This window comes from Chiloscyllium punctatum, chromosome 4 (assembly GCF_047496795.1).
Source record: "Chiloscyllium punctatum isolate Juve2018m chromosome 4, sChiPun1.3, whole genome shotgun sequence".
NCBI classification, from domain to species: Eukaryota; Metazoa; Chordata; class Chondrichthyes; order Orectolobiformes; family Hemiscylliidae; genus Chiloscyllium; species Chiloscyllium punctatum.
The window spans coordinates 90,560,033-90,578,670 of record NC_092742.1 but is presented as its reverse complement, the minus strand read 5'-3'; the positions used below and the strand labels follow the sequence as shown (position 1 = coordinate 90,578,670).

The following is an 18,638-nucleotide window of genomic DNA, read 5'->3' as shown; positions in this document are numbered from 1 at the left end:
TATCAAAAAAAAAGGGGTTATGGTCCAAAACCAGTCCCGGGGAACACCACTGCATTTTTGCTTTTGCTCCAAAAAAAAAACCTTCCACACATTTTTTTCCTGTCTCTTAACCAGTCTTGTATATACAAAGCCACAGCCCCTTTAACACATGGGCTTAAATTTTGTTAACACATTGTTATGCAGTACTTAAATACCTTTTGGAAGTGCAGATAAACATTAACTGCGCTAACATCGCCAGCTTTTTTGTTGAACTCAATGATGTTAATTGCATGATTGGCCTTATTAACTATTATTTCATTACCAATTAGTTTTATCCTGGATTAATTGATCTAAGTTTCCTTTTGCTCAAGTTGACTGACCCATCTGTCTCACAGAGGGAAATAATCTTAGCAATCTCCAAATATGCAAGACGAGAGTTGGAAAGTCTCAGCCTGAGCCTCCACATCTTCCATACTTCCTTCCCCACCCTTTGACTGTTTTCTAAAAAAACTGTTTTAAGTTTTGGGCTCACTTATTTCAGCTGTTCTCTAATCTAGTCTCATACTTGCCTTTTTTTCAGTTCTGTCTACATTGTGCTCAATCTGACATTTCTAATAAGCTTCCATTTCACCTTTGTCAGATGAAACTGCAGCTTTATCTGCCATTTCTTGCCCTCACATTAGAATGTGCCGAATATATCCCAACTTTTGCTTCTGTAAAAGGTTTCCCATTGCTCATTTACTATTTTACTTGCCAATCTTTGATTCTAATCCACCTTCGGCCCACCTTTAGCTCATTGAAATTAGCTCTCCTCCAGCTCAGTATTTTCAAATTTGATTTTTGTCCTTTTGCATAATTATTTTAATGATACTGAACAATACAAAACTACCCAGTGAAAATGCTCCATTCCCTATTTCGTTCCCTAGAACCTGAGGAATATGCTGATATACTGTCAAAGTACAAGAAAATTCTTCTGTATTTCAGGAACTCCCTCTTTTCGCTCATCTATATTGGGTTAGTTTTCCATTACCTTGCACCTTTTTGTCAATCTCTTCTCAAATGTGTTTCTCCCCACCATCTGTTTTCCAGCATGATGGTCTTTTGTCCCCACCCAACTAGTAAAGGTACTTCTGTTGTTCCTTGATCAATGGAAAATTGATGTTTCCAGTAAAGGATCCCATTCAATGTTAAAATTGCTTCTTTAATCTTTTCATCCTATCCAAATTTTCTTAAATAACTTGCATCCAAAAGCACCGTGGGCGGCACGGTGGCACAGTGGTTAGCACTGCTGCCTCACAGCGCCAGAGACCCGGGTTCAATTCCCGCCTCAGGCGACTGACTGTGTGGAGTTTGCACGTTCTCCCCGTGTCTGCGTGGGTTTCCTCCGGGTGCTCCGGTTTCCTCCCACACTCCAAAGATGTGCAGGTCAGGTGAATTGGCCATGCTAAATTGCCCGTAGTGTTAGGTAAGGGGTAGATGTAGATGTAGATGTAGGGGTATGGGTGGGTTACGCTTCGGCGGGGCGGTGTGGACTTGTTGGGCCGAAGGGCCTGTTTCCACACTGTAAGTAATCTAATCTAATCTACAAATTCTTCATTTATTTGAACCCCACTTATGACTACTTCATACTGCTATATAATTATTTGCACCCAATCTTATTTTCACTCTCCCTGAACACATTCAAACCAGTCTTTGCCCTACTCCTACTTGATCCTCACCACTACCTACTTTAATCTGCTCTTTTCTTCACTACCCGCTCAATCCTGTTGTCACATTTCAAATATTTTTTTCAGGGGCCCCTTTCCAAATCAATTTCAATTATAACTTAAAGAAACTGTCGTCTGCAAGGATATTGGTCCCAAGCACACAAAAGTATTGCGAATTCGGAGATCCGAAATAAAGGCAGAAGTTCTAAAAGACAAACTAAGCCGTTCTGGCAGCACATAGGGAGAGATAGTCCCAAGCATGCTGTGGTGGAACCTGTCTATCTTGACTAGAACATATTCCAATGCCTAAGGAATCTGAAGTCATTCCCCTCTACTTTATTTATCTAGCCACATACTATTCGGTTTTATTCCATTTCTATTCCCAACAGCCACGTAGAACTGGGATTAATCTATAGATGAGCAAATGTGAAGTCCTGCGCTTTCATTTCCTACCAAGCTCCAGATGGTCTGATTCCAAGACCACCACCTCTCTCTTTCAGACATCATTGGTTCTTCAACCCTCAAAGTGTTCCGCACCCAGTGATGCCCGATCAGTAGGGAGGCAACTGAGTGCAGGACTCAGATTGGCAGATTCAGAAATACACTCTCTTACTAACAAATCCCTACAAGAACTGCCTTTTCACACTTTATTGCAAGCACACATACCCTTTCAGCCAACACCAGCCTCCATCTGTCATTTGACCAATGAAGCAATGGATGCAAACATAAACTGCACATCTCTAATCTGATCACTCATTATTAAAAACCTGTTAGAATGATACACTTCCCTTGCTTCCCCCAGCCAACCGATGGCCATTTGCTTACTAAACCTCTGTACTCTGTAATTTTGAGGTTACCCTCTTTGCAACATGATATCTGGGAAATTCTCAGGCTATCTGCACCGCTGTATCTCTATATAGCCCTTTTCCGGGGTACATGCAAGTGTTTTGAAATCCTCAAATAACACAGCAGTGTAGGCAATAGATCATCACTGTTCCATCATTGTGCATAATCTATTCACACAAAAGAATGTGTACATATCCCTTGGCTTAATTTAAATTTTAAATCCTTGGAACTAAGTCATTCATCAAGTATGTAAACTTTTTACAGGTTTAAGTTACATAACACATCCCCTTCCCCCCCCCTTGAAATTTTAGTCACCATTCCATTTGGTATATTTCCCCCAATTGTGGTCACAACTCTCCTGTTTTAAGATTGCAAATCATACAATATTTTTCTTCCCTCCGGTGTACAGCAGCAGCATCTAGGAAATAGAACCTGAAACCATTTCATGGAAATATTTTCAGAAAAAGGACTAGGTGATATCCAGAGAGCAGACTTTAATGTGAGTGGTCAACTTTCTCTTCGTTATCCATTCCCCCTTTGTTTAGATCAGTTCTATACTGGTCTTCCGGTTCCAGCAAAGATTAACCCACCTTTCCTCCATTTTGAATTTAGTCAGGTTTTTGACCAGCGTTTTTGCACGTTATTTTGAACCTTCAAATGTCAGCTCTAGTTCATTCATACTCGTCACCAAGTCGTTTTCAAGCCTCATTCCAGATATAATCCAGAGAGTGATAGCCCAGTACAGTGTGAAGGGAGTGCTGCTTTGTTGGATTCTCCGTCTTACAGGGGAGATGCAAAGCAGAGGCTCTATCTGCACTCTCAGTTGGAAAGGAAAGATCCCCCACACTAGGAAGAGCAGCAGGGGCTGTTTTAATTGCATTTATTGCTCAACGACCAGATTATACTTGACCATCACCACATTGCGGTCTGTGACATTTTACTGTGCTGCTGTTTCCAGTATTACAGCACCAACTGAAAAGTAATTCATTGGCTGCAATGTACTTTGCAATACATTGAAAGATGTTGTATAAGTGCAGGAGTTTCCCAGGTTTTCTAATATACGCTACCAATGCTAAGTTAATGTTTGGTGGTCAGAATTTTACCTGTGATAATGACCATTTTTGATTCAAGAAGAAAAAAAAAGACTGCTGGGCTTTTCTAGTAAATCAGAGACAGGATCTGGAGTTGTGGTGTTGAATAATGGGAGAAATGGCAGAAATAAATTCCAATGGTATTGGCAGAAACGTCTTTAATTCTATGTGGCCATCAGGCCTAACACTTCAAAACATTATTAAAACCTTTCAAGTGAAAACATCAGGATATCAGTAGAGAATGAACTTTGTTTTTTAAAAAACACAGTCTCTTCAAACATATCAAACTTAAATCATATATTAAATTTTCTTTCTCAAAACTCAATACAATTTTTATGAAATTTAATTCCAACAAGTAATTATCTTTGAAATAATATTAAAAACAAAAAAAAGGGAAGAAAAAACGAATTTGGAATGTTATCCCAATTCAGACGTAAACATTTAAGTGCTGGCATTATCTGCCAAAATGGAAAATCGGGCTAGGGTTATTTAAGAAAGAGATCAGTTTGGAATACAAGTGCAATTTTTTTTTGTTACTGTTTATAATTTTTAAAATTCGCAAAATGGGTCATCACTCGCTTGGGAGCAGGACCCGTTATTAGTGGTGATGGAGAACGAGCATGAGAAAAGTGGCTCGAGTGTCATGATGACATTATCAAATTGATTAGTGCAGAAACCAGCGCTATTTTCCAGGAGCCAGTTTTCAGATTGGTCACTGTCCTTTGGTATGCAGTCAGTGTGATTGAACAGATCTTAAAAATTTCTCTAATTTATGTACATAAGGCAAAAGGAAGTGTGTCTCCGTTGTCCACCCGGAAGGTTGTGTGGAATCATAACTCCAGTCAACATCCATCATATGCGTTCTTCTGATATCATATTGGTTCTTTTCTAAGCCTGAGTTCCCATGGAATTCGGGAAGTGCTATACTATTGCGGGTTTTTAAGAGTTCGGCCGTGGCGGAAGTCATACACGTGTCTGCAAATAAAGACCAGATCTGGGTCCGTGTTTTCAGGGACTTTGCGGTGAGGAGGAGTGGAGTACTCTTCGGAGGGAGGGACCACTAGTCTGTGATCGGGAGCCCCCTCCTCTCGCCATTTTGCCAAGGCACAGAACCTGCAGAAGAGCATGGGAGAAACAGGAATTAAAATGAAGATAGAAGTACATCATCAGATGGGCACATTTACGTTAGTATTCGCTAACATCTCGATGTTCCCGATAACATTAACACTCTTCAGCACTGTCAGAGAACTAATTTAAACCATTTCCATTCAGTCTATCTTAAGGAGGTTAGAATGCAAAGAGGGGAAGTTAAATTTCAGCAGGGCAGAGCCTTGGTCACACCCCATCCTGGGGGTTAGGGACACAAAAACACAGGAAGGATACTATCTTTGAATAAGCGCTGAATTCATTCACCAAAATCATACCAGCACCTGGAAAGTTATTTAGGTCAGACTGCATTAACTTGGTTTTAGAACATTGAGAGGTAATCTGATTGAGATACTTAAAATGATACTTTCCCATGAAATCGCTGAGAACTAGGAGACAATTTTAAAATTAGGAACAAACCATTCACAGGCTAAAAACCAAGCAGGACTTTTTCACACAAATTGCCTGCCACAAAAGACTGAACGGTAATGATGGGTAATAGATGGAATTTGAATTCAATAAAAATCTGGAATTAGGAGTCTAATGATCATGCAACTGTTGTCAGTTGCTGGAAAAACCCACCTGCTTCATTAATGTCCTTTAGGGAGGGAAACCTGCCATCTTTACCTGGTCTCGCTGGCATGTGATTCCAGACTCTCAGCAATGCAATTGACTCCATATGCACATATGGCAGTTAGGGATGGGCAATAAGTGTTGACCTAGCCAGCGAAGCCCCCATTCTATGAATGAAACTTTTTAAAACCTAGAGCTTTCAAGACTCAGTTCGATTAGATTGGATGTTGTTGGGATTTTAGTTGAAATACAGATCAACCATGAGATCACTGAATAGTGGAGCAAGCCCAAAGGCCAGAATAGATTCCGCAAGCAAAACTGTACTTAGAAACCTGTAAATAAAGTAAAATCATCAGTCTGGAGTCCCCTCTGCTCATCTATTTCCAACTGCTCATCAACTTCTTACAACAGATTATTTGCATTCTTTTTCATTTGCTGTCCTTTCTATTACTTCATTTCAGTTTTTGTTTGTGCTGGTTTCGCCCTCATGTTAATTTAACATCCCCCTTCAATACATCCAAGGCCATTCATTCGTGCTAGGCAGTACCACATTCTAAGCTCTGGATAATAATTCTGAGCTCTCCTAAAATCCCATTTGGATTTACTAGTGACTATTCTACATACAATGCCTCTAGATTTTGACACTCTATCTAGCTTCAACAGTGTCCCATTTCCATGTATTTTTCCAGCACCAGAGTCGGAAAGCCTAGAATTACTCACCGGCAGTACTCAGAGAAGGTCAAAACATAGCATTTCTCTTCAATGCAGGCTACGCTATTCTCATCCTGATGTCGAGAAGCGAAGATCTCATTCTGTAGGAGAAAAGTAGAGACAGAACTTTAAAAACCTGCACTACACAAAAGCACTAGTCTATTTAGTCTTCTCCATCTCATTAGTACTCCAGTCCATTCAGCAGCATAGTGATTCTAAGATGCCCATTCGTATGCTTAACCCTGGATCATGCTAACTTGAATTGAAACAAGATGCAAATGCAGAGAGGGAGGAGACGGAGAGGTGAGTATCATTTAAAGAAAAGCAAATAAAGAAAGTCTTCCTCATGTTGATCAACAATCAGACAGTATATTTTACAGAAGGCCCTCTGATCTGAAGAATTTATCCATCATGCTTTAACTTGCATCTGTGCCTGGATTCATCAACAGCGTGCAATGTCTGCAGCTGATAAATTCTCTCCGCCTTGGAAGCCCCAGCCTTGGTTCCAAATGACATTATCCTTTAGATCACCAGATCATAAAATGTTTTGGCAAAATGAGACTGTAACTTTCCCAAGGGAGCCACCTCACACTAAGCTACAGGCAAAGTAAAATGTGTTGCTAAGTTCGATAGGTAACCGTTTCTTACTCCTCCACCAAAAGCGCAAGTTCAAATAAGTGCTCTATTATGAGTGATGCCAACCTCCAAGATGGGCATGGAACTACTGCTCTATCTCCTTGCTCTGATTTCGATTCGTTGGCACCACCTTACAGCATGATATTTTTCCAGCACCAATGAAGATCAACATGTCAATTATTGCACTGTACTTTCTGGGATTCTGCTCCAGTCAAAAATGGTTGTTGCGCTGATCAACAAGACTGCAAAATTCGTAAGATGGGAAGCACTTCAGGATGTGCTAAAGCGTGCTTTATACATTTGAATTTTCTCATTTGCATCATCAAACCAAGACTAAACATACAAACTTATGACTTCTACCTCATTGTTTCATTACAAATTTTAAAAAGTCACAATAGTTTGAAAATAAGAAGCACCAATGACGACTAAAAGCCAAAACAATGCTGAATCAAGTGTACGTATACACACACACACACACACACATATATATAGATATGCACACGCAAGAAACAGGGGCTGGTGAAAGGCTAATATAGCAAGAGGCAGAGGGCAGGATGAGATAGGAGCAGGAGCAGGGCAGGAGGCCAGTACAAGGCAGCAGAGGCACAGAGCAAGAGGCAGAGACAGAGGATTTAGAAGTGAACGCCTACAGACTGTGTAGGGAAGGTTGTGGATGCTCACCTCACAGTGAATGCTTGGATTTCTGCCTCCCTGGATGTGCTCAGGCCTGTAGTACCAGTAAAGGCTCATCATAAGTTCCCCTACAGGAAGAAAGCAATACTTTAATGAGTGTGGGCTCATATGAAGGCCCTAATAACCACTCAAACTTGCATAATGCTCTTAGCAACTTTAGTTGGTCACAGAGAAACCTAGTGATTCTCTGAAGGCAACTGGATTGGTCTGGCTGGGAACACTGATGCGTTTGTGTTACTGAACTAGTGATCCAAATAACACAAGTGTTATTCCCAAGGCAACTTGAGAATCTGAATTTAGGGATTTTATTTAAAAAAAAGAGTGCTATCAGCAAAACTGACCATGAAATTTCAGATTACTATAAAACCCAGAATGCTAACACATCCTTTAGATTTGAAAACCTGCTAACATTACTTTCCTGAAGAAGGGCTCATGCCCGAAACGTCGATTCTCTTGCTCCTTGGATGCTGCCTGACCTGCTGCGCTTTTCCAGCAACACATTTTCAGCTCTGATCTCCAGCATCTGAAGTCCTCACTTTCTCCTGCTAACATTACTTGCCTGGCCTGTATGTGACCTCAGATCTATATCAATTTTTAAACTTCCTTCAATGTAGCCTGACAAATCATGATTTTGTACCAAATCACTAAACTACAGAGACAGCCCAACACCACTATCTTAGGGCAACTATACAAAAGGTTTATTGGTCTTTCCAATGTGAACATTCAGGGTATGGACATAAGCAGGAAAACAAAATGCAATCCATTTCAACCAGAGGACATGCTAATCAAGGCATAAAAAGCATCCACACCAGCCCTGAAACAGAATATATGAAATCTTGAAGGTATATTGAACGTTATTACATACTGCACTTGTCTGCCAGCAAATTCCAGAGACCAGCAATAATGTAAGGCTGACATGACAAGGAGGGATATATGGACGGAGATGGTGACAAGGTCACTCAGACGTTAGAGAGAAACGAGGATGTCAGTGATGCTGATAGAAGGCTCACAACCACATCTGGTGCAGGACGCTTGGAGACCGATAACAGCCACCTTCAGCTGGAGATCAAAAAGTTAAATTTAAAAATAATATCTGAAATGCATTTAACTCGGGTGGTTTGTGTTAGTCACTTCCAATTCCTAATGCTTTAACTTGGTGACCTGCTCTGCTGCTATCATTTATTTGGATTGTATGCAACTTTTATAAGTGGCTCAGTTTTCTTCCCAGTTGCAGTCTTGAAGTATCAAGTTCCTGATACTCAGGACACTATTAACAGAGAAACCGAAGCAAGAGTCGGCCATTCAGCCTTTAAAGCCTATGCCACCATTCAGAAAGATGCTGGCTGATCATCATCTTCAACATCACTTTTCTGCACTATTCCCAAATTCTTTGAAACTTTTAATATTATACATCTACTCATCTCAGTCTTGAATATACTCCATAACAGAGTCTCCACAGCCCTTTAAGACAAAGCATTCCAAAGATTCACAACCATCTGAAGCAAAGAAATCCCTCCTTATCTCAACCCTAAATAGCTTGCCCTTTATTTTGAGACTGTGGGTTCCCTGATCTAGACTCTTCTCTCTCCTTCTCTCCCCCCTACTGTCTGCTTTCTGTTAAGCAATTTTTAAACTCTTTCCAGTGCTCCCAATGCTTTGTGCTCAAAATTTGTTTGTTAATTTCCTGAGAGAGAGCTTATCAAAAACCTTCTGAAATCATTTAAATAGACCACATGCACTGGTTCCCCCAACCTAATCTACTAGGTTCAAAGACTTGTTAAACATGATTTCCCCTTCATAGATCCAGAGTGACTCCTCCAATTTTTTTTAATATATGCAAGTACCCTGTTCTTGCATCCTTTATTACAAACTATTTTCCTGATGACTGATGCGAGGCTAACAGATTGGTTTTTCTCAAGTTTTCTCCCTCCCTCCTTTCTTGAAGAGTGGAGTTAAATTTGCCACTTTCCAATCTGCAGGGAGTCATTCCAGAGTCTACAGAATTTTAAAAGATGACCATCAATGCTTTGGTCATCCCAAAAAGGACAGTTTTCAACACTCTAGGACACGGATCAGGAGGGTCAACGGTTTTCTTTACGTCCCACTAACTTTCGTTGCACATTTTTATTTTTGAAAAAGTAGTTTTAATACAGGTTTTCCAATTCCCTTTTTATACAGTGGTCAATGGTTAGGAAGAAAGTCTTGACATTGTAGGAGAATATAAACTGATTTGATCAGATGGGCAGATCAGTGGCATATGAAATTTAATCCTGAAAAAGGTGACAGGTGGAAGTGACAAGTAAAATATAAGGGAGTGTTCACCCAATAAATGGCAGGACATAAGAGGAACAGTGGGATCTCGAGGTACTTATCCACAGATCCCTGAAAGCAGCTGGACAGGTTAGAAGGGCAGTTAAGGCAGCATACGTGACACTTGCCTTTATGACTTGAAGTAAGATTATAAGAGCAGGGAGGTTATGTTGAAGCTATACGGAACTTTGATTATTCTACAACTGGGTATTGTGCACTATATTCTGTATTCTGGGTATATTCTGGGTATTCTGGTCACTGCACTATAAGAAAGATTGTGCTAGAGGGGATGTAGAGAAGATTCACTAAGCTGTTGCCCAGGATGGAGTGGTTTAGCTATGAAGAGGGGCTGGGTAATCTAGAGTTGCTTTCCTTCAAGCAAAGACCAAGAAGTGACCTGAATGAGGTGTATAAGATTGTGAGGGGCATGAACAGGGTTAATAGGAAGCCTTGTGCCCCACAGAAGAAGAAGAATCCTTACAGATGGAAATAGGCCATTTGGCCCAGCAAGTCCACACCATCCCTCCGAAGAGTAACCCACCCAAACCCATTCCCTTATTCCTCTAAATTTCCCCTGATGAATGCGCCTAATACTACGGGCAATTTAGCATGGCCAATCCACCTGACCTGCACATCTTTGGATTGTGGGAGGAAAACAGAGCACTCGGAGGAAACCCACGCAGAGACTGGGAGAAACTGTGCAAACTCCACAAAGATAGTCACCAGAGGCTGGAATTAAACCCGGGCCCCAGCATTGTGAGGGTGCAGTGCTAACAACTGAGCCACCCTTTTAAAACTATTGCTTAATTTCCACTGGAAACCCCATTCCCATCTTCCGGAACGATGGCGTTTTACTTCGAAGAAGAAGAATCCCTACAGCGTGGAAACAGGCCATTTGGCCCAGTAAGTCCACAGGGTTAATAGCAAGCATTGTGCCCCTTGTTGAAAGTCAACAGCAAAGGGCATTGTCTGAATATGAAAGGCAAGTTGTTTAGAGGGGTTTGGGGTGGGGGCAATTGAGGAAAGAAACCTCAACCTTTAAAAAGGTATGATCCATTCATTCATATAGATAAGGTACATATTAGCCTCAGGATCCTTACTGAGACCAAGTTAAAGCTTGAACTCTACAGTCAACCAGATTGTTTGAGAAACGGCTTTGACCATAGAGTAAGTGCACAGTGATATCCTATCCACAAAGATATATCTCTTGCCAAGTAGACATCATGCTTGCACAAAGGGACCACTTGAAAAGCGAGTCAATCAACTATTCCCATGTAGATGGGTGCTCTTGTATAAGCTAACTCACAATCAACTTAATTAAAGCTGGATTAACAACGAGCATTTGAAACAAGTTTCAAGGTCTTTCGCAGAAGTGCTGTCAAGTGATCCTTTAGTGGCTGGTATTAAGACAGGTGACTGAAAGCTTGGTTTTAGGAGCAAATTTCGAGGATACAAATTTCAAGGATACCTCCCTAGAGAGGTCTAGGGAGATGACTTCAGAATTTCAGGCTGAGACAGCTAAATAAATTCAGAGATCCTGCAAGTCTTAGAAAAGGTTAAAGTAAAAGGGAAGGGTGAGATGGTGCAAAGGTTTGAACACAAGGATAAGATTTTAGTTTTAGTCATTGCTGAAGCTACAGCATTGTAGACTAGACAATACAGAATGGAGTAAACTATCAACTCAACACTGCTATTTGTGGTGTATTTTAACACAACAGAATAGAGGAAGGTGATGGGTTTAATCACTAAAGTGGCCTCAGATCACTGGCACACTTTGATGGTAACTGTGGTGAGACATGTTGAAAGGAGAAAGGGATATTACAAAGGGCAATGGCTTTTGGAAATCCAAAAGTGGTTAATTTTTTATTTTCAAGAATGCAATGTGCAATAGACACGGTTGAAACATAGCCTCTTTTTGTATAAAATGTGGGGACTGGAATGCCATTTTTTAAAGCTGGAAAGTAAAAGTCCATTTGGACAGCTCAGGTCAATTATTTAGTCACAGAGCAAACATAATGTACTCAATAAAACCCATAGAAAAGGGATACTCATTTACATGACAGTATAAAGATGCTAACACTGAGTCAATGGAGACTTTGGAATGTAAAAAATTACTAATTAACAAACTAAATACAAGACAAGATTGTGATCACTCATCATCTTGTGATATATATTCATTATATGGTTCATGTTAGATATCCACTCCACTACTTATAATCCAGTTCATCTTTTGAGATACACATTCAATACACGATAGATGTCCTTGTGAAAAATATACTGAATATTTCCAATTTACTCCGTTGACTTGGACAGTTACACTAATTACATTTACTTTGTATCAGTTCCAAAATCATGCCAGACATGTATAAATTGTTTGTACATTCCATACAGTTTAGCAAACATATCCTTTAGCTTTACGTCCATCTTATGTTTTGATAAATACTCAATTAACTTCAGATGCAATCCTACGATTGTCATCAGCAGCTTCTTTAGTGACATATTCAGGAGAGGCTGCAAGTAGGAACACATGCTCAAGAAAGATCAAGAGAAAATAGCTCACACAGTCAGGTGTGACACTGCTGTAAAGAAATACTCTCCTTGACCTTCATTCATCATAAACCCAAGGTATGTCTGAAAGATGGACTGGAAAGTCTCTAGAAATTGAAAACCTCCATCAGACCCGTTTCCAAACTTTTCTCTTTCCTGGGAGAACGGCCTTAGCTTCTTTGATCTCTCCACCTTATCCTCGGAACCAATCCAGTAAGTTTTCTCTACACCTACTCTAAAGCCTTCAGATCTTTCCCATACTGCAGCACCCAGAATTGTACATACTGCACTTGAGGCTGAAAGCGTTTTACAAAAAAAAATTATAATAACTTTGCTTTTGTACTCTGCCTCTTTTATAAACTCCAGGATTCAGTGTGTCTTTTCAGTTGTGGAGATATTGGGTAGATCATTTAGGAATAAGATGAGGAAACATTCCTTCACTCAAAGAGTAGCGAACCTGTGGAATTCTTGGCCACAGAAAGTTGTGGAGGCCAGCTCACTGAAAATATTTAAGAAAGAGATAGATTTTTAAAACTATTTTAAAGGCATCATGGGTACGGGAAGGAAGCAGGAATATAGTATTGAGTTAGAGGATCAGTCATAATCATGTTGAATTGTGGAGCAGGTCCAAAGTTGCAGGATGCAGTTGTGCATAATTGTTTTTTGTGCAGGAAGAAGGTACCCCAGAGGTCAGTACTATATCCACTACTTTTGTTGATACACATTAATGAATTAAACTTATGTACACAATACAGTTTCAACGTCTACACATGACACAGGTCTACTCCTGCTCAGTGTTTGTTTCTGATTACTTCCACGCCTGCTCTTCACCTTCATAAACATGGGAGAACGGGGAGGCAGAATGTAGATGAAGAACAGTTATATATACTACACGATATGGTCTGAGCCCTTTCAGGGTGCACGTGTATATGCACACGCATACAAAAAACACAACTTATTTACAAAATATACCCTGACACTTAAGTGGATTAAATTCCACCTGTCTTTCCAATAAACCAACCTTTCTGCCTTCACGAAGTGTATCACTACCCTCTTCACAGTTCAAACTAATTGTAAATTGTGTCATGTGTAGATGTTGAAACTGTATTGTGTACATAAGTTTAATTCATTAATGTCTATCAACAAAAGTACTAGATATAGTACTGACCTCTGGGGTACCTTCTTCCTGCACAAAAAACATTTACACACAACTGCATCCTGCCACCAAGCTAACTTAGCATCCAAAAGGTTACCTTAAACTGTTAGGTTTTTAGGTTCTCTCCAGAAATGATGCCTGACCTACCGTGTAATTTTAGAATTTATTTTGCATCTATGCCATCACTCTTCCCTTTATTAAGAGAGTTTCAACTTTGTGAGCAATCCTATTGCATGGCACTTTAGCTAAGCGAGCACATCAACTACATTACCCTCATCAACCCTTTGTTATTCTACTAAAAACTCAAGTTGGTTAAACATGATTTGTCTGTTTGACCATTTCACAGCGCAGCATTGTCTCTCTATACTGGCATAGGGATTTTTAGCATGCATTAGGTGCTGCAGTCTCTAGAGTGAAACTTGAACCCATGACCTTCTGACTCAGAGGTAAGAATGCTATTCACAGAGCCACAGATGGCAGTGCAGTGAATTAGATTTTCCTAGCAGCAAGTTCACTCAATAGAATAAGACCTGCATATTAGGATCTGACAATACTAATGTTCAACCAAACCAGACAAGGAAAATTAGCATTTGATGCCTGAGACCTGTGCTGAGGTGGTAGGGTGCATTAAATCACTTGCTCTTTCACTAGGCACAAGTTACAATTCCAGATAGCTCAGCAGCAAAAAACAAAAAAGGGCCTCGATCAACATATTTAAGTTTTGTAATGGAAAATTGTCCCTGTTGGTTCAATCTGAGAATACATGGGTGGGGTACTTAACCCTCTGCACAAACAAGGTACAGCAATAGAAATGGACAAGATTTCACCCAGGGGGTTAGATTGATCTGCATTTAGCCTGCACATCAAAGGGCTTTATATTTATCATCCAGGTACTTGCCAACGAAACAGAAGTCGTCGAAGCACAGAAGACTAATTAGTCCACTGCACCTGCTGAAGTTAACTAATCCCATTCCCATTTGTTCTTTGCCCAGAAGCATGCAACTTTCTCATTTTCATGTATTTATACAATGGATTTTTAAATGCTTAATTATAAACAAGCTTACCAAGAAACCCATAAAAACAAAAACCTTGAGCTTTTGATAGCAGTTGGGGAGGAGAAAGAGAAAAGGAAAGAGATTGACAGCATGTGGGGAGAATGAAGATAGATGGTTAGGCAGTCACTGCTCCTACCGATGAGAACAGCAGCATGACACATCAGGTGGTGGTGGCGGTGGGTTAGGGTTAAGGTCAGACTTGGAGGTAAATCCCCAGCATCCTCTGACTGACAAACTTGTTGACAGCGGAGGTCAAAGCTCACCTGCTGCCACACTAAGCCAGTGAAGAATATGGGATCTCATTTCTGACTACCACAGAGCTAACCAAACAAATTCCACATGTCAGAACAGGAGGTAACAAATCCATTTGAAGCAGCACTGAAAAAAAAGGAGTGGCCAGCTGCATCAAAGCAGTTCATTTTGTTTGGATTTACAAGTGAAGGTAACTTTGGGGAGATGGAAGAGAGAGAGATGGCGAGAGACTGACCATCAGATAACTACTGGGTCCCCAGAAGGTTGAAAGTCACAAAAGTCTTTAAAATAATAAAAGGTGTTTGATAGTACTGACAGAGAAGACTTTCCATCAGTAGGGAGAAAACTACATACTACAATTAATGATGATAATAAATCCAGTGAAGAATTCAGGGGAAACATCTTTGACCAAGGAAAGATCAAAATGTTTACTTTGCTACCACATGGAATAACTGAAGTGAATAGCTAGATGCTGTAGCTACACAAGCACAAGGAGGAAAGGAACACAAGAATATGTACTAATTTAAATGGACTAGAATATTCGTGTGTTGCATACACCAGTCAATTGAATGGTCTGTTCCTGTGCTGTAAACTCTATACAACTCCACCTCGGGCTGGGTCTGTAGGCTTTTCCATCTATTAGATCCTGACAAAGATCTGAGTGATTTATAAGATCCTTTATAATGAATACTTAACATTACCAATTGAACGGCAGAGAGTACCACTTAACATCATAGGGGCCAGATGTGTCAAATATTTACGACTAAGCAACTGCAGATTTCTTTGCTGTTTGTGGCTCAAGGGAACTGAACTAACCTCAGCACGTTAAAATCCAGAGAGATGAGAATTTTAAAAAAATAACGAGCTGTTACAACTTGGAATGCACTGCTTGAAAAGGTTAGTAGAAGCAGACGTGTTACAAACCTTCAGGAAAGGTTTGGTATACATGTGAAGCAAAAAGGAAAAAAATTGCAGATCTACAGTAAAGAGTAGGGGAGTTGAACAGACTGAATAGCTGTTTCAAAGTGCTGGGACAGGCACAGTAGGCCTTCTGAGTCATATCATTTTATGATAACTGTTCAACACACCACCTTTAAACTGACACATAACTAAAATCCTGGAATTTGGTCAACCTGCATATCTCCAGACGACCGATGAGAAACCGGAATCTGGATTTCAGTCATGCACACGTTGGGATTAGGCTCATAATGCCAGGTTTCTGGAATGAGATTCAAAGCAGAGCTGAAACTGTATTCCCATCTCTAGCTTTCAGGTGTTAGCAAAATAAAAAGAACTAGATGTTGAAGGCTTATGAGGGCACAAGGTGTAAGGGAGGGGATGGACTTAAAAGAATATAGAGGAGAGACAACAAAATTGCTGATAAATGTGGTTTATCATGCAGGAACCAAAAGCTCCACAACATGCTTACACTGACAGCACTCAAACAAAAGGGGGGAGAAATAGGACGTGGAGGCAGAGGTGTCATTTCCTTCATGCTCTCCTTAATGCTCAAACCAGATTATCATCAATCACTGTGATACTCCACAGGCCATCTGCTTCACACAACTCCCTTGACATCTTATTACAAGTACAATAACCCTCCCAAGCAATAAACGTCACTTCACAGCCCCCAAGCCACCATTAACTGACTGAAGTATTGGAGAAACATCAATTATGGAACGTTCTCAACTGTCCACTCATAAGCAATACAAAAGGCCATGTCTTAGGTTTGCAAAAACCAAAACTGTGGGCTATAAAAGCAGAGGCCCACTCTTACTGGCCTCTAGGCCAGATACTGAAGCAATATCTTGCAGATGGAAATGCCAAACTGATACCTAAAGATGACAATCACCTCCCTCCTCACCTCCCACGCACCCACCAACCACCACGAACAACCCCCATCACCATGTTATTTTACAACCCCCCTCCACAACACCATGTTATTTTACAATAGCATAGGTTTCCTTTTGGTGGGGGAGAAGTCAGGAAAGCCTGGAAAGTAAATGGGTTATCAGACCACAATTCCACTGTAATAAAGGAACACTTCACCCCTACATAGCAGGCCACACACTAGTAGATTCCCACAGGCCTGGCCTTCATAAAATACAAAATTCAGAGATACCAAGTTAAGGACTTCTCAGCACAGATCCATTTCCAGTCCAAGTCCATTAGTTCGAAGTAAAAAGGAAATTGAGTAGACTGGGGAAGTTTAATGGGCTTTTCATGAAATTTATACAATTGGAAACATGCGTGATAAAATGTTGCTGGTTCGTAGATGAAAAAATTACCACAGGTGATTTGGTGATGAGGAAATAAACCTTCCAGATGAGAGAGAATTTCTGGATATAAAAGAAAAGGAAAAAAAAAATAGAAGGGGAAGTTGGGCCAAGGGGAGAGCACTTTGGTCAGAATACCTGCTCATTATTTTTACAGGGAGAAAATACACATACAAATAAATTTTTGCTTAGCAATGCTTTTATTTTTTTTTTAAATGCAGTGTTAGCCTGAGTGCATGCTGGAACTCTTACCTTCCAGCCACCATCCCAATGCCAAACAGTTTTATAGTTTGTCTCTCCTTTGCGTTCCCCCACCCCAGCACCAATTACAGACAGGATCTCTCCCATGCTAGGACTAGCAGACTAGACAGGATATTAGAAACAAATCTATTTAGCTAACATCTGGAATAGCTATGTGCTGTGTGAATTCCAAAGTCCTAAAAGCAGCACTATGTATTCCTTGTAGGTCTTGCTTTGCATTTCATTGAGTCAACTGGCTAACCTGATGCAGGGTCCTCCCAGAGCGCAGAAACCTTGGCAACATAAGGAATGGACTTCTTTCTGGGTCCTGACTTCAATAAAACAGTGTCCCGAACCTTGATCACTTCACCATCCCTTTCAACTGCAGGATAGCACTTACGAATCAGGAGCTCCACTTCTCCCTGAAAAAGAAAATGGATTGGAGAAGAAATGTTAAAAAAATATGAACATAGCCAACTGAATCCTTCAAGCCTCCCTCCTCGGAATCAGATGTACTTTAAATTCCACTTCAGAATCCTGAACACAAAATTTAGGGTGGCTGTTCCACTTGTGCTGAGAGAGTACTGTAATGCCACATATGCTACATTTCAAATGCAACGTTAGAATGAGGTCCTATATGTTATCTTCAATACATAAAAAAAACTTCCATGACTTAATTCAAAAGGACATAATTCTCTCACCCCCTAACTAATATTTAAACTCACATTCATCAAAATAAATCTGATTATATTACACCATCTGTGGGATCTTGCTCTGCACATGGGCAAATTTGTTTTCAAATATTACTACCAATGTTACTACACTCAAAAGTTTATTAATCTTGAAGTGCTCTGGGCCATTCTGAGGTGATGAAATGTTGTATAGAAATGCATGTAGTTTCACAATGTCTTACTTCCATATGCACTCCAAAATATTATATCATAGAACCCCTACAATGTGGAAAACAGGCTCTTCAGCCCAACGAGTACACACCGACCCTCCAAAGAGTTACCCACCCAGATCTATTCCCCTACCCCATATTTACCTCTGACTAATGCACCTAACCTACACATCCCTGAACACTCTGGGCAATTCAGCATGGCCAGTATACCTATCCTGCACGTCTTTGGACGGTGGGAGGAAACCAGAGCACCCGGAGGAAATCCACGCAGACACTGGGAGAATGTGCAAACTCCACACAGACAGCCACCCAAGGCTGGAATTGAACCCAGGTCCCCGCTGCTGTGAGGCTGCAGTGCTAACCACTGAACCAGTGCTGCCCATTATTGGAGTCTGAACTAATACCAATAAAATACTGCATAATAGTTCCTCTTCTGATGGAACACAAGCTGACAAACATAACATATGTAGAATATATCACAGTGTTGATATCTCAGCCATTAAACTTTTAGGATCAGAGA

The 18,638-nt window shown here is 40.4% G+C and overlaps 1 protein-coding gene across 2 annotated transcripts in view; it reads right to left on the bottom strand.

Moving 5' to 3' along the window:
- Positions 1-3,760: 3,760 nt before the first annotated feature.
- The window catches only part of bahd1 (bromo adjacent homology domain containing 1), a 72,163-nt gene continuing 57,285 nt past the window's right edge, over positions 3,761-18,638 (bottom strand). For both annotated transcript variants that reach the window (XM_072569275.1, XM_072569276.1), the window contains exons 4-7: positions 17,480-17,639; positions 7,370-7,449; positions 6,062-6,153; positions 3,761-4,735 (exon numbers count right to left, since the gene is read on the bottom strand). In XM_072569275.1, the coding sequence (XP_072425376.1) occupies positions 4,549-4,735; positions 6,062-6,153; positions 7,370-7,449; positions 17,480-17,639 (519 nt within the window). In that variant the 3' untranslated portion in view covers positions 3,761-4,548. The remainder of the gene's footprint in view (positions 4,736-6,061; positions 6,154-7,369; positions 7,450-17,479; positions 17,640-18,638) is intronic.